Source organism: Onychostruthus taczanowskii, unplaced genomic scaffold, assembly GCF_017590055.1.
Source record: "Onychostruthus taczanowskii isolate IOZ18803 unplaced genomic scaffold, ASM1759005v1 scaffold131, whole genome shotgun sequence".
NCBI classification, from domain to species: Eukaryota; Metazoa; Chordata; class Aves; order Passeriformes; family Passeridae; genus Onychostruthus; species Onychostruthus taczanowskii.
Genome location: NW_024498474.1, coordinates 526418 through 542892, shown reverse-complemented (window position 1 = coordinate 542892; position 16475 = coordinate 526418). Strand labels below are relative to the sequence as shown.

The following is a 16475-nucleotide window of genomic DNA, read 5'->3' as shown; positions in this document are numbered from 1 at the left end:
AGGGATGAAAAAAAGAGAAGAAAATTCTCATTCTCTTCTTGAATTTGCAATTTCCAAGGTGTGTTACTGAGACAAGAAAATGAAACAAAACAACAATCTGACAAAGGTTGAAACTTTCAAGTGCCTGACGCTATGGAGCTCTTGATCAGCCTGTAGATGGAAGAGATAGATTTGAATTAAATAGTTAAACAAATGGAATCACACAAAGCACACATTACCTTCCAATAAACCCCCAAAATGCACACACATTATTTCATGCTCTCAGCAGACAGAACGATTTCTCCCACTCACTCCCTCAGGAATGTGCTTAAAAAATTCCTTTTCTCCCACCTTAATAACTCCTATGTCAAAATTCTTGCCAATTATGACCATGGCTTCAGCTGCTTTCCAAAAGACAATTGATGGCCTTTCTCTACCTGCAGGTAGTTTCTCTTCTTGCAGAGAAGTGACAAAAATTAAACACTGTGCCTGCACATTTCCATCCTAAAGCAAGCTAGCAGCTGAAGCAGCAAAAAAAGCTTTAAGAGCCAAGAAGTGGCAGTGTCCATGGCTCAGGGACTTTCTCCATGTTCATGGTGACAATCACAGGTTACAGAATCACATTTTCCTTCCCAGAAAAAGTATTGCTGTTGGCACAGGTTGGCCTCTTGCTTGCCCGGCATTATCATCCACCCACCCCAATTAAGCCATGGTTCCTTTCTTCCCTCATTTCCTTAGATAATGGGTTGGTGAGGTGTGAATTCAGAACAAGTGCTATCAGCAAACGCAGCCTGGGCACGTTTGACTTTTCCTGTGCTAACACCCGAGTGCCATAAATAGGTTAAATCCTCTCTGGCAGTGAAGGGAAGCAATCTGTTCTCTCCCTGTCATGTTCCTGGCATGCCAATCTCCAGTTGTACCACACAGACACAATCCCAACAGGGGGCAGAAAAGGGGAAGGAACACACAGTTCAGCTGCATTTAGAATTCCCTGTGTTGCTGTGGGTGCATTTCTGTGTTTTGCATACTTCAAGCACCTCCTCCTTACCTAAGTGGACTGTCTGGTTTTATGTAGATTTATTTAATTAAGCAAGTTATTTAAGAAAATCCACACTTTTATTTCTAAGAGGTATATCAAATTATAACTTCAAGGGAATGACATTTTGTGTTTAATGAATTATTTCTGGTTTAACCATGGCAAAACTGCGTGTATTAAATAAAGTCTTGTGAATACAGGCTTCACTGGCTCCTAAATTTAGGTGCATCTAGGTAACAAAATGAAGATGAATCAATGTAAAAATTAATGGAAAATGACAGAATTGGAAAAATGGAATGACAGAATGGTTTAGGTTGGAAGGAACTTTAGAGATCAGCTGGTTCCAACGTTCCTGGCATGGCAGGGCCACCACAGGCAGGGACACTGAGCGTGTTACATTCCTAGTCCCTGATGCTAATGGAGCATCACTGGCTTGACAGGATAGAATGGTAGAGGAAAACAAGGAGCACACCTTCCCACACAGGTTACATACATTCACCCAGCACAGGCTGGGAGATGGATACTCACTGGCTGGCTCTGGCAAAAAGAAAAAAAAATAAATTAAAAAAAATAAAAAACTTAAAACTACATTTTCTGAAGCGCAAGAACGCTGAAATAAGTCTTCATTTATGCTGAGTTTTGTGGGGAGACAAACTGACTGCAATTAAAGCATTGCTGTGAAAGCCCAAGGTGCTGAAAGATTTCTTTAAAAAATGTTTATGCAGGACAATATTTTCAGTTTGGACCAGGGTACTACAGACAGACCAAGTTTCTCTATGGCACCAGCAGCTGATAAGCCTCGAGCAGACGGCAGAGAAGAAAGATTTTAATTCCATTCCTGCCTGGCCAGTGTTGCACCAGCACCAACTGTTTCAGACAATTCTGCAGAGCGGCAATATTTGCAAGTGTTTCTTCAGAAATGTGCAGGATTTCATTCCAAGTACGCAGGACTGTTTTGACACAATTTATCAACTGCTCCCAAACAGATCAGGCTGGGAGCACACTTGTTCCATTTGCTAAATTCAAAATTTCCCTTGTGCAAGCCAAGGGAATTAGGCTAGACGAGGGTGGGGGTTTTCTTTGTACACTTTTGCTGTGTTTTTGCAAAGCCAAGTACCCTGGCCATGCACATTGGTTGCCAGAAACTGAGTTCAAGTGAGACAGCACATTTACTTTCCATAGAAGAATAGGTGAGCAACAGACCTTGCCCTCTCCAGTAATGCCAGTTTATAAAGAGAAACTGGCAATACATATATATATATATATATACACATACACACACACACACACACATATATATATCTATAGATAGGTATACAGATATATCTTTTACTCTGGCAAGGAATTATTTTCCCTCCCTTTTTCATCATAATCCATGGATTTTTGGCAAGGAAAAAACTCTCTTATGCACAAATAAGAGCATGCATGGTTTATTCCCAAAACAAAAATCCAATTCACTGATAACGAGTGACGATTCCATTTAGCTGGACATGATTCAAAAGCAAATAAAGGTCATAATTCTAATAAAAACCTGTATTAGCTATAGCAGAGGAAACACCTGGAGCGTGCCTAATTGGTCATCTCCAATCTTTAAAACATAATGAAGGCCCAGCAGTGATTTTGTAGGAAATGTCCTTGCTGTTAAACACCATATATCTACCCCAAAAGACCCAAAAGCTTCAAATGGTCTTTTAAGAAAATGTCTTTATATGTCAATGTCCATTACATCATGAAATTGGTCTTTGTTCAGCAGAGAAGCAAGAATTTTAAAGGAATTTTAAAGAGCACAATTTTTGAACACTGGAGCTGTAGCTGCCTATTAGTTTTCTGGCCCTGAGCATGACTTACCAGCACCTTGATCTGCAACACAGACCACTTCTGCTGATGAAACACAATCCAGCAGCTTCATCTGTTACAACTTGTGAAAGACAACAAATCCTTCCTCGCACACTGTCACAACCAGGATTCAGATGAGGACAGCCTGGATTCCCAGCTTGTTCCAGCCTTGTCCTGCCAGCCTCAGCACAACACCACAGTGATGGAGGAGGCTCTGTCTGCTCCTGTGGGACACTGCCTGCCTCATTTCCTCAGAGAAATACCAAATGAAGATGGAACAATCAGCCTGTTCTTATCTTCATGTAATACCTGCAGGTGACATCCAGTGACACTGCAGCAGAGCAGGATGCATGGACAGTGGCACGGGTCATTGGACATTGGAACACCAAAACTCGAGATCATTCTTTTGTTTGATGATCCAGAAACACAGAGAAGGGAGAGCAAAAACAAACTCAAAACACATAAACACCAAGACTCCAAAAGCTCGAGGTTGAAAATGACATCATGAAAAAACCATTTTACTGTGAGGAGGTGAAGGGGTGAGCCTGGCACAGGGTGCCCAGAGAAGCTGTGCCTCCACCTGGATCCCTGGAACTGTCCAAGGCCAGGTTGGACAGGGCTTGGAACAGCCTGGGATAGTGGAAAGTGTCCCTGCCCATGGCAGGGGGTGACCAAGATGAGCTTTAAGGTCCCTTTCAACCCCAACCACTTTATGATATGCCCATATGATTTATTTAACTAACCCTGAAAACTAATTTGGCAAATTCAAGTTGTAAAATTAAAAATTTGGAATAAATATATTTAAGCTGCAGGCTTTTTCATTCCTAAAGTACATCTATGAGGAATTAGAAAAGGCAATTGGGTTAATTACATTTTGAGTGATTATTTTCATAGGGGTTATGAATATTTGTTTAAGGTGAAATTTATACAGATTAAATTCCACAACCTGTTCAGACAGTAAATTTGCACTCATCATACTGCTGCACTGCCTGCTGAAGAGCTGAAATTCAAAAGGAAATTAAATTAGAGGAATAACCTGAACTGAACAGGAGGCAATTCACTTACAATAACCACAAAGCAGTGCTTTTGGGGTCAAATAATCAATGGCAGTAACTTAAGTTTCTTGCAGGAAAGAAGATCTGGGGCTTGCTGCTAACCCAGCCTGAGGGTGAGTCAGCAGCCACCTGGTGCTGTGGAAAAAAGCTTTGTCTTATCGGGACCTACACGAGGGGTCAGGGAAAACATGACATTCTGCTTTAAGTAAGGTAATAAAACACAGGTTCCCCACATCTGTTAGAGGGAAAGAAAATGCATTTGCTTCGTATCCAAGCACTGAGAAAGGGGACAGAGCTCCTGCCTGGCCGTTAGCCTGCCATGGGATGGTGCGGATCGAGCGCACCTCGCCCTGCGCCGCACAGAACGTGGGAGTGCTCAAAGGAAAGAGCCCATAAGGATGATCAGCCTGGCTTAACTGGCAGATCCCAGCTGAACTGGTAAAAATAGTACAAGATCTGTTGTTGCTGTGACATTCCCTACCCATCAGCAGCGGAAAAGCCTCAAACGCTCTCTGATCAACAGACGCTTCGCCCAGATTTTCTGCTGAGGTAAATTCATGCCAGTAAAGGAGTTGATGTGCTGCCTTCCAGTTACTCAACTGTGAAAATATTTTAGTAACTTTGGGATTGAGAACAAGATAGCAAGGCTGGACTGGTCAAACTTTTACTGGAACATTGTGTCCTGTTCCTGATGACACTTTTCAATAAAAAATAGGCCCAGATATAAAAAGTCCAGAGGAGTACATTAGGAGCCATCAAAGGTATATAAACCAAGGTCTGTGTGGAATGATGGAAAGAACTGAATTTACTCAGGCTAGAGAAGGGAAGAGCAGAGATGTGATAATAGACTCAGATGTACGGATTTATCACCCTTTGTAGCAAAGTAAGTTCTTCACCTGAAAATTGCCAAGAGATCAGAGGCTTGCACTACAGGAGGAAAGATGGAAGTTAGACAGTTTAAAAGTTATATAACCCAAATTACAGCTAAGACTGCCTGGGGAAAGTGTGGAAATCTCTGTTGAAAGTTTTCTAGGAACAAGTTGTTCCCACACATTTAAATAGCATTTTTAATGATTTCTTGAAAAAGGGCAGACATGGTAATTTACTAGGATTTTTTAAAACTTTTTTTCCTTGAATTTTCTGTGGACTCAAAGCCACAGATGCCAGTTTGTTCTCTCCCTTCTGAACTGTCCAGCAGCAAGGCAGTCAGCTCAGGAGCCATAAAGGGAACTACCCCGAGAGCACCATGCAGTGAGCCCAGCTGGGATTCTCTCTGACACATCCCACAGGCTGTGCAGGGCAAGAAGTGGATCCAGAGCTCAGCTGAGAAACACCAGCTCTGCAGCAGCACGTGGTGAATTTGTACCCAAAGCACAGCTCCTCCTGCAGCAACCGGGCCACCGCAGAGCCAAGGACACTGTGGGTGGACAGGGAAGATCTGCTTCCCTGGAAACTCCTTGTTCCCAGAGCACCTGCAAAACCCAGTGCAGCACATTTCCCTGCACTGCTCAGGAGGCTGGCAGTAGCAGAGAGCTAAATTCCAGGCCTTGGAGTAAATCAGGGAAGCGTGGTTTGGGTTGAATACAGAAGGGTGAACGTAAAAGGTGAATAATCTTGCCCATATATCATAAAGCATCACTTATCATATCATATCATATCATGTCATATCTAATTAGAAATCCCTGAACTCCTTCCAAGTGCCTTAGGTTTGTTTTCTTTCCCAAAGATTTCTACCTGGGAGTAGCACAACCTTGGTAAAGTTCCTTCTCCTCCCTGATAGTATCACCTTTTCTCTTCCAGTTTTAAAATACAATGCTGATGAAAAGCTACATGATACAAAATCAAGCATTTATTAGAAAATCTCCTTTGACAACAGGCTTTTTAAGTGTTTCAAAATAATTTCAGAACTGTGCAGGGAGTATTACCTTTTATACCCCTTGAAGTGTATTTATAACAGTGATCAGCTATATTTAATCCAGCTTTAAAATACTGATAGGGAAAGTATAAATATTATTTCTTTATGCATACAAATCCTTACACATGCCAGTAACTGATTAACAGGAACATAAATTCTGATTGCACCTGAAAGACACATCAATCTGCTCTTCATCCAAAAAATTAGAGAACTAAAGGACAGGGTGAGACAATTCATTCTTGTGGAGAAGACTTGGTTTGGCTCTTCCTCTGCTTGGTGCCAGAGACAGGATAATGGGGAAAATGAAGAGAATGGATTTAAGTCTGGCAGCCAAACTGATTGGCCTTGGAAGCAGAGAGAAGACTCCGAAAGGACATCCTGGTGGGCTGAGATCCAGGAAAGCCTGGAAGTGGTTTGGGAGGCTGCAAATGCTTCAAACTAATTCTGGAATGACCTGAAAGGCTTGAGTGTTTTCTGGGGACAGTGTGCAAAAAGGTCAGGGAGGCATCCTGAAGGACAGGAGGGGAGGGTCGCACAGAGCACCAGTATTACTGCAGATACAATAATTTCCTGTGGTTTTCCCCTAGAAGGATGGGAAGCTGCAGAAGGAACTGGCAACCAGGTCAAGCTAATAAATAGTCTCATTTTCTAAAACACACACCTACATTACCAGAGAAACACAAACCAGGCAACAGCTTTCTCCAGGCTAACTGGAGCTCCCCACTTTCCCCTTGGGTGATGAGCACCCTCATCCCACAGGAAGGGTTTCCAAACACATGAGCCTGAGTGAACAATCACAAGGGCAGGAAGTAAAATCCTGGTTGTCTGACTCACTGCTTGAGTTGTTCCTCCTGCTTCTGACCCCAAATACATTTATTATGCAAATCAATAAATTATTAAGGAGCAGAAATGTCCCCAAAGTACCCCCAAAACCCAACTATGACATGAAATCATTTAATACAGAAATGCTCCACTCTTGGTTTTTTGGTTTTTTTCTTTTTTCTTTTAAGATATCTCAGGCTGCATCTTGTTCATGAAGAAAAGCAAAGTAGCCCACAAATTTCACTTTGCATTACCATGACTCACCATGGTTAATGGTAACAAAGTAAATGTTTTTGTTACCAAAGCGAGCAGCCATGACTCAGACATATGGAGGATGCACACTGAACAGTAAGAATCATCTTGATGTTAAAGGTTTTCAGATTCAAAAGCACTTTAGGGATATGCCAGGAAAAGCTACATCTATATATATATACATATATAAAAAATCCCATTAAATCAGTTTACTGGTAAAGACAAGGCACTGTTAGTAGGAGCTAACAGCTGAAATTTAGGCTATTAAACCCCAGTTCACTTCCAGGTCACACTTAGCAGGAAACATGAAAAGAGAAGCTGGTAAGAAAAGAGAGGGCCATAAACCAAGCAGCAAATACTTCATTTTTTTGCCTAGAGTACTTCTACAGGGGGAGAAACAACAGACAAATAAGTTGTTCCTTCCTCCCCTCCACCAAGAATTTTATTGTCACAAGTCAGAACAATAAAATAATTTAGGAATTAAGAATTAAACTAAGTTGTTCCTTCCTCCCCTCCACCAAGAACCTCCACCAAGAATTTTATTGTCACAAAATAATTTAGGAATTAAGAATTAAAAAGACCACAAATCAGAATTAATGTGGAATTATGGTAGTCAAGAATGTACAATAGTAAAAAAAAATACCTGCTCTTAAAAAAAAATCAGCAAACAGGCTGAAATAAGTTCCTCTGAAAGCTCTTGAAAATGGGACCATGGAAAAATTAAGGAAGGAGCTGCCATTATGTTGTGGTCATTAACAAAGTCCCTAATTACATCAGTTGGCCCTTTAAAAGAAAAAAAAAAAATTAAAAAGTTGACAAAACAGTTTTCTTTACTAAAATTGACAGCATGGTAAAGTTAGTGAACTCCCTAACAGTCAAGATTCCAATTTCTTGAATACTTGGCAATATTTTTTTTATTTCCAGGAGGAAACAAACAATAAAGAAGAGTTTATAAAGTCAGCGTGTCCCTGCTGTGTGCTGTAAGTTGGCAGGAGACCTAATTCAGCAACCTCCAGAGGCCCCCTCAAACCCAGCTTTCTGGGACTTTATCAACTCTGATTCACGGCAGCTAAAATGGAGTATAAGAAATGTAATGGTAAATGTTGTTTTGACAAAGTTTATTACATTCAGAGAGGTACAATTTGTGAGGCAACAGTGGGTCTATTAGAGTATATTTAGTCTAAAGATACTATACTGCTTCCCCCTATCCTGAGACTAATTTTCTCCTTTCCCTTCAGCTTCCCATTTTCCTCAAATTATAGTGTTTCTTCAAATTTGTAATTTTCTGCCTCTTCAAAACAGAAGGGAACTCATTTCTCATGAGAGCTTATTATCACAGAGATCGCCTCTAAAGCAGTACCTTGGTACCCACTTGTGTTCTATAAATGCTAAGAAAAATTACATAATGTTATCTCATAATGGGAGAAAATTCTCTTTCAGGGAAGGAATGCTTTAAAACTCATAAATGGAGATAAAAGTAGACTGAATCGGAAAATGGACACAAGAGATTTGGCTAGAAATCAGCTAATAATCTGATAAGGGGATGCACTGGAATTAAAATGTATCCCAAAAAGCTGAATTAATATTTCAATTAAAAAAGAAAAAAATGAAATGAAAAGCCAAAGTAATTTAGTTTGAATCCTGCACTTACAATCAGAGTGCCATGACAGTGACAAAGCTGCCATGGCACAAACACCCTCATTAACCATGTGTTTAAGAGTAAGAAAAATAAGGACTAGGTTTGGTTTCCATGTGAGATTTCTGTCCCAAGGTTGAAAATAAAGGCTGTGGGGCCACAGCATACTTATGATATTAATAATGTCTACTTCAATGCTTGTTATCTAATATCTGCAGAGATGCATTTCAGAAGATAATTTTGTGTTTGAAGCAGATTAAAATGTGCTTAATTATCCCAGATTTGTTTTCCAACTGCAGCAACATTCTGTCCCTCCAACCTCGAGCTTGATAATGTGTTGATAAGAGCCTGAATTAATAAGCAGGTGATAGCTGACACCACCAATTAACGTGTTACAACTGCTGTTGAACCAGGATGATGAAATACATTTAACTGCTTTCTTATTATAAGCTGGCACATACAACAAAATTCCCCATTTAAAATTCTGCAATTTCATCACAGGCCACAGAGCTATTTTAGTCAATGCTTAAAACACCTTTTCTATTAATCATTTGCATTTGTTACCCATTAGGATTGTCTTGGGATTTCTCTGAACTCTTGCTATTGCATTCCAGCCTCCCAATTTACACGTACAGAGAGAAGCTGAGGTCAGCAGCCTGGTCTACTGGCTTTTGAGTGAGAAAAGTAATAAATTGGGCAGCTCTGATGAAATGCATACTGATACAGAGAAACTGAACACATCCTACAGAAGATCACTCACACAGGCCCAATCTTCTTTGCCTTGCACTATTTATATTAATTGAAAAATGGCTGGTGAATTACTTCCTCCATTCTGGAACATTCCAGAATGGAGCAAACTCAACACAGAAAAACTGACTGTGAATCAATACAAAGCCAAGCAAAAAATATGAGGGGAATAGGAAATCTCAAAGATTGACTTTAAACCCGAAGTGCAATAAAAATTCAAACCCTGAACTAAAATACACACAATTGTGAAGACAAAATCCTGGATGTGGTATCATCACCCACACAAGTATCACAGAGACAGAAAGAATGTGGACAGATTTTTCCCTTTTTCTGACCTTCAGCTCACTAATCTGGAAAATCTTTCTATGAAACGTAAAGTGTTTCAGTGAAAATATTAATTTAATTTGTCCCATTTCATTTGATCTAAATCCTTGGACAGGAAAGCAGACCCCATCTTTTCATTTCCAGTTTTATCTTCAGAAACCCATCTCAAGTTTCCATCTTGATTCACTTAAAGGGTCTCATGAAGGAAGAGTAACAGTGAAAAGGGAGAACTGCACAGGAGTCCACTGCCACCATGCAGCTTCTTGTCACAGGCAGCTCTATGTGTCATCAATTACAAAGCATGTATCAGGAACAATGCCAAACTTCCTTAATTACTTTAAGCTTAACTTTTCCATGGAATATAATTTCTCTTTTACAGTTGGAACACCCAACAAAACCAAACCACAGGATAAAAGCCTACAACAAGCTCTTTGGAGTACTGATAATTTACAATCACAGATTTTCTAAATTTATTTCCAACTATATTTCTTTAGCTTACTGTACTCTGGAAAAGTACATAAATTGGAAAATGAAAAACAAAAATCAATTTCCACTACATAGTTACAGATGTCAGGCAATGCTGTTTGTTCCACGTAACAGACTTTGACTATCAAACAATATTCTTAGAGGCTGCCAGAAAGTGATGCAAGAAAAAGTTATCACAACCTGTCCTACACTTTGCTACTTCCTGCATGTGCTACTTTTTATCTCGATTGCTTGCATGTAGTTTCCCTTCCAGCCCTGTTCTCCACATGCTCCTTTGTGCAGTCCATTAATAATTACAGTGATATGGGCAGACCTCTTGTAGCTTAATACCCCAGAGCAGCTCAGTACCTGGATCTAATTTTCCATAGAACAGAGGAGAGCAAACAGAGGCAGAAGAAAATAAAGAAAAAGAAGTCCTTGCATTTAATTATTTACTTGTTCTCTGTGTGTGATTCATATGTATGTATGGACAATGTCATGCTAAGTGAAAGACATATGAACATGGAAAAAGATACCTCAACATCTTTGGCAGCCATCCCACAAATGGTCCTGAAAGAAGTCAGCAGAAATAAACAATGACATACTCCAAGAGTTATGAGGCCTAGGGGGAAAAATCTTGAAAATTTCCAGAGAAAACGAGGATGAAGAAAACAGGAATTTCTAGGAGAAAACTGAAATTAAACTTTCACACAGTATTTTCTCCCAGAGTGAACGCTGAAATTGTTTCTGGCATTTAGTAGTGTTTTATTCACACCATGTCTCAGAAGGCCTTCTGTATTCATCTGTCCTTCAAATGAGGCACAGATGAATCCAAGCTGGAAGAGACACCAACCCTTTTCCCCAAGACAGCCTCAACTACGTTATGTCATTGCTGACATATCCTTCCTAATGACTGCCAGTGCAGAAACCCAGCAATTTCCCAAAGCCACCTACTCCAGGGTTTAACAATCTCTATGTTGCAGGTTCTCCCTCTGATCTGACCTGAAGTTTTCCTGCTGCAGAAAGCTCCTCACTTCTTGTACCACCCAGCACGACACTGAACACACACGATGCCCTTTCTATGCACAGCTCTTAAAACACCAGAGGCCTACCACGTCCCTTCCCATTTTTCTCTTCTTTAGACTAAACAGCTCCGTTTCCTCTGATCCTTCTCCCTGAGTTATCTCCCTGAGATACTGATCACCCTTCTCTGGACACTCTCCAATGATACAGACGTTGCTGTTGGAGAATGATGCCCAAGTTTGGGCAAAAGTGCTCCAGCCATGGAGAAGAAGGGCTCTTCACAGACCTACCGGGCCCCACATTTCGCCTTTTTTGTGAGAGAATGACATTGCTGACCTCACACCCAGTGCATCATGTATTGTAATTCCAGCTACTTTTCTAAAGGAATACTGTCTAAGGAGCTGATCACCATCCTCAGCCTGTTAAATTTCTTCCTGCTTCAGGAATTCAGCAGAGTATCTTCTATTTATCACTGCTGGCTTTAATTTTGCTTTATTTCAGATTATGTCTCTAATTTGTCAGGAAGATTTTCAGTATCACCACAGTCCCTTAATGCTGGCAGGCCCACCTATCTCACCAGCACATTTAATCAGAACATTTTATTTCATCATCTCAGTTCTTAGTGGAAACACAGATCAGAATTAAACTCGGGAGCACTGACTGCCAAGTCCCTTTACTCCAGGGCAGATAAAGTATCAGGTCACCTCTTGGTACTTAAGCTGATATTCTGCAGCCCTCATTTTGTTAACTACAGCACAGGGAATGCATCTAATGGAGTGCTAGATATGCTTCCCAGTATCCTGTCAAGGCCCCAGACCCCTGACTGCAGCTCAGAGCACGGCAGGTAACTTCCCAGTGACACACTGCTGCACTGGCTCCTTCCCAGAGCAGCACCCTGCTGGAACTGCAGCCTGGGCCAGGATGCACCCAGGAGCAGGGAGAGAGGAGGCTGACCAAGAACTCGCACCCTCAGAGTAAAGGATTTCTGTTTGCTTGAAGCCAGCTACACTGCTTTCAACTCAAAGGACTTAGCCCACTCCTGTTTACCAAAGTAAGTCTTAGTTTGCTCAAACACTGTCATTTTTAATGCTGAACTAGGTATCAGTACACAGGGATGCCTAGAGCCATATGCCTGACACATATAGTTATATATATGTTTATAAATGTGTGACATTTCTGAATTAGGTAAGAGATATAATTACTTACATTACAATAACACTCAGATTATGCTTACTGATTGTACAATCTATTTCTGTCTGCTTTGGATGAGCAAATTCTCAATATTCCATTTTATCCTAGGGGAAAGAAAAGGATTTATTTCCCCAGACTTTCAGCATTTCCCAACATCTTCCATCTCTGCATTCCATCCACAGTGCAAAGCTCATTCCTGAGATTAGTGCAGGGCTTCCATGACTCAGAAAATGAGTTCAATTCCCACTGATCTGTAACCCCAGCTGTGCATCAGATTCTACAAAGAGAGATTCCTACTCCTGAATGGATGAGGAATCTTCCTGTGGCCCAGATGAATTCCAGTGCAAATCATGGTCCCCAGGCTACAAGTCCCATGGTCAAAACCCAGGAGCCTAGAGGAGGCAGCAGGTATCTAAATAAAGCCAAAAGCATTTACAGCCTGTTATGTCTATATTCCTCCTTAATTGTCAGATTCCTTTGCTAAATTAGATATTGTTCCAGCAAATACCACTGCATGGCATAACGAACTGGGGCAGCTACCCCAAGACATGCTCCTCTAAGCTCACAGGCTTTCAGCCAGGTTCCCATTCTGCTCAAATGATTTAGGTTTTGAGGCACGCCTGCTACTTTCAAGAAGGAAACAACCACAAAAAAAATACTGTATCACACAAAACAATTCATCTGGAGACAATCTGTGTCACTCACACCCAAGCCCAATGACAAGCACAGGTTTAGTCCAGCTGCAGGACGTGGGAGAGGCCGGGCAGTGTCCCAGAGCTGCCCAGGGCAGAGCACACCCTGTCACCCAGGTCCCTGCTGCCGTCCCAGCTGAGCAGAGCTGCTCCCTCACCTCCCTGCACATCCCACTGGCCCTCAGCCCACTGGCTCACGCCTTTCTTCTCCATTCCTGAGGCTCAGCTCAGCTGCAAGCCCCCACACACACCCAGAAGTAAAGCCCAAAATAAAAAGCTGTGGAAACCAGCCCTACTAGTGGCCTAAAAGCAATGGTTTTGGATGGAGTGAACGGGGAAAATGACAATACTGTGGGAAAGCAAGGAATGAAAGCAGCCAAAGGCTCACACACAGGGTGTGAGGAAGCAGATAGGACTCAGAAGAGGTCAGGATGACAAGCTCACCAGCTGCCACACTGTGGTACAGCACGGGGGGAAAAAATAATTCTGCCTCTTCCTTCTAACACGTCATCTCCAGCCTCCGTCCCTGTACTTGCTCACACACAGGACAGCCACCAAAAGTAGGGTCTCTACTAACACAGGCCATGGAGGGGCTGCCTGGAGACCTGTGAAGAACTTGGGCTGTTCAAAGTCTTCTCCAAAATTTAGCTTCCACTTGGCAATCTGAGTCAGTCATGACTCTGATTTACACAAGTCCCTCTGGATTTGACTGATCCAACAGGTTATGCCTGGAACACGTTCTAGTTCAAGGTGTCCATGCCCATGGCAGGGACCTGGACTAGGTTACCCTTTAAATGTTCCTTCCAACCTAAACTATTCTTTGGCACTATGTTAAGCACTGGATGTGTATTGGGAGGCATGGAACATCCAGGTGATCCTCCAGAAGATGAGCAGGTGTTTAGCCTGGAATTAACACATTAAAGAACTCAAGAAATAACAGCATTTGTCCTGGATTAGAAGTGTCTAAATCTTGGCCGTTAAAAGCAGTCATCAAAGCATTTATCTTCAGCAAGAATGGAAACAGTATTCTCTGAACATGCCTGTGAGTACTCTGCCCAGCCTATTAACCCCTCACCAATCCCTCCCTGATTTCTCACTCATGAGAAATAGCTCTCTCTCTACAGCTCCTTTTTCCCTGAAGTAGAACAACATTTTTAAAATTGCTCTAAGGGCTTCAGACCAGCAGACTAAGAAAACAAAGACACAGCATAAGCAAATTTCTTTTTTCCTATAAAAGTTTCCAAAACCAAAGAAGGCAGATTTGCAGAACCATTTCTGCCTGGCAAGCCCATGAAAAGAGCAGGGTTCCTCAGAACATGCCCACCTTTTACTGTACTTAAAGAAGGATCAAAATAGTTAAACTGAGTTACAGTTATTCTTAGCTTGTATTTTTCTCATGTTTAGACAATCTCTGCAGCCTCCAAGAGCCAGAGCAGCACCCTGGTTCCACTGGAACCCGGTGATCCCACTCCTGCAGCTGCTGCATGAGTCATTCCTGTGCAGCATGACATTGCCTTTGTAAAGCACTGCTTCCCAAAGCCTCATCCTCAGAAAGCTGGCTGGCTACGTGCTGCTGGCGGAGCTCCTGGCCTCCGAGTGCTGCGTGCCTCTAAAGACAAGCGGGATGCACTGAACGCCGCCCTGGCACACGTTTCCCTTGGAAGCTGCTGCTTTAGCTGCCGCAGGGCAACTCTGCTCTGGTCAATGAGCGAGGAGGTGTCTCCAAATCACTTCTGAGACATAGTCTGCACAGAGAAGTAAAAATAAAACCTAAACAAAGACCTCTGTGGAATTCCTGCTCTAGATAATGTGTCAGCTCTCCATGCAAATCTCCCTGGTCCAGCAAGTCTGGGAAATAGACCGAGACTGGGAATTATCTCCGGCTCTACCACATGGAGATGCGAGACACCAGGCCAGTTGCTTGTTTTATTTAACATGTGTTTCTTTTACCAGCAGTATTAACATGGCCTTGTTCCTGTTTATACTTCGGGAAAGGAGAAAATAAACTTTTTTCCCTCTCATTTTGTTTTGCTCTTTTAGGAGTTCCCTGTTCCTGTCAAAGGGAGTTAAGCCAAACAGAGACAAGGAAGTTTTGTTCCAGAGTAAATGTGTCCACACTTGGAGATTTAGAAATTGTTCCTACAGTTCCAATGCATAAACTCCCCCCTTAATCCTCATTAACCTTCTGATGTAAGAAGGCCCTGAGGTTGGGTAATTATTTTGTTAGCAGACCACAGTATAATACAACTTTAAGGCAAAGCACATGACACTCAGTGCTTACACCAGTCAGGAGAGCCACCTATTTTAGTGGCTTTAGAGTAAATTTTGTAACTGTCTGCAAAGTGACAAGAGCAATGCTGCAGCTAGGAGGGTGCTGAGAGAGCCTGAACTCCCTGTGCCCATCACACTGGGACACCACCTCATAAATGCAGGATAACCCTTGGAGAGAACCCACATCAAGACACTGCCAGTGAGACCCGTGACCCAACTGCAATGAACACAGAGGAGAAAACGAAAGGCTGGCATTTCCTCCTCCCCTGAGTCCCCTGGAAATCACAGAGCAAAGCAGAGCTGCTCGCTCCCAGCAACAGCACTGTTACTTGACGACCAGCACGTCTGTCAGCGATGCTGTAAGCACCAATGTGCTCCAGCACTCCGGGGGGCAGCTCGCAGTGCTGAACCCTCCTGCCTCCCTGGGTGACAGCTTTATTTCACTGTTTCAAACCTATCAAAAGTCCATTCCATTCAAGGGTTTTAAGGGAACCAGAGAGGCACCTTCTGCCCACAGGATAACCCAGACATGAACCTGCCAGGCTCACCCGTGCTCTTTCCAACAGGGACAGCGTTTAGGCTGGAGGAGTGAATGATGAAGTAGCAGCAAACTTACTTTCCAGTGATCAATTGGCTTCTGGATGGTGTACACATGGGCTGGACATAGTAGTTCTCCAGCTTGACCCCTTCGGCAGCCAACTTGTCCAGCGTGGGCGTCCGGATCTCAGACCCGTGGTACCCCACGTCCCTGAACCCCTGATCGTCGGCCAGGATGAAGATGATGTGCGGCTGCGAGCGGGGGGCGCCGGCCTCGGGCTCCTCTCCCAGCAGGTTCCCCGGCGCCTCCCCGGCACCTCCCCGGCGGCTGCCCCAGGCCAGGTAGCCGCAGGTGAGGAGGCTGAGCAGGGACAGCCCGGCCAGCACCGCCGCCACCATCCTCCCCGGGCTGGGGCGGCGCGGCCAGCGGCGCCCACCGCGGGCCATCCACCGCGGCGAGAGGGCAGAAAAGCAGTAACGAAAAGCAAATAAATCAACAAAAACCCAACAAAGCCAGGCGGCCTCGGGACGGGCAGCGCCCGTCAGGGCTCCCGCCGGGCGAGGGACATGGCAGTCACCCCGACTTCGGCAACTTCAGCCGCTGGAGCCGGTGCCGGAGCCGGGCGGGTGGGCAGGGCCCCGCCGGGGGTCACAGCACCCTCGGCCCGCCCCCGGCCCCGCGCCGGGGCGCCGC

The 16475-nt window shown here is 43.3% G+C and overlaps 1 protein-coding gene across 1 annotated transcript in view; it reads right to left on the bottom strand.

The window, feature by feature from the left end:
* Positions 1-16438, bottom strand: part of ARSJ (arylsulfatase family member J) — a 33396-nt gene extending 16958 nt beyond the window's left edge. The window contains exon 1 of the mRNA XM_041396806.1: positions 15861-16438. Within this exon, the coding sequence (XP_041252740.1) occupies positions 15861-16228 (368 nt within the window). The 5' untranslated portion in view covers positions 16229-16438. The remainder of the gene's footprint in view (positions 1-15860) is intronic.
* Positions 16439-16475: the final 37 nt, after the last annotated feature.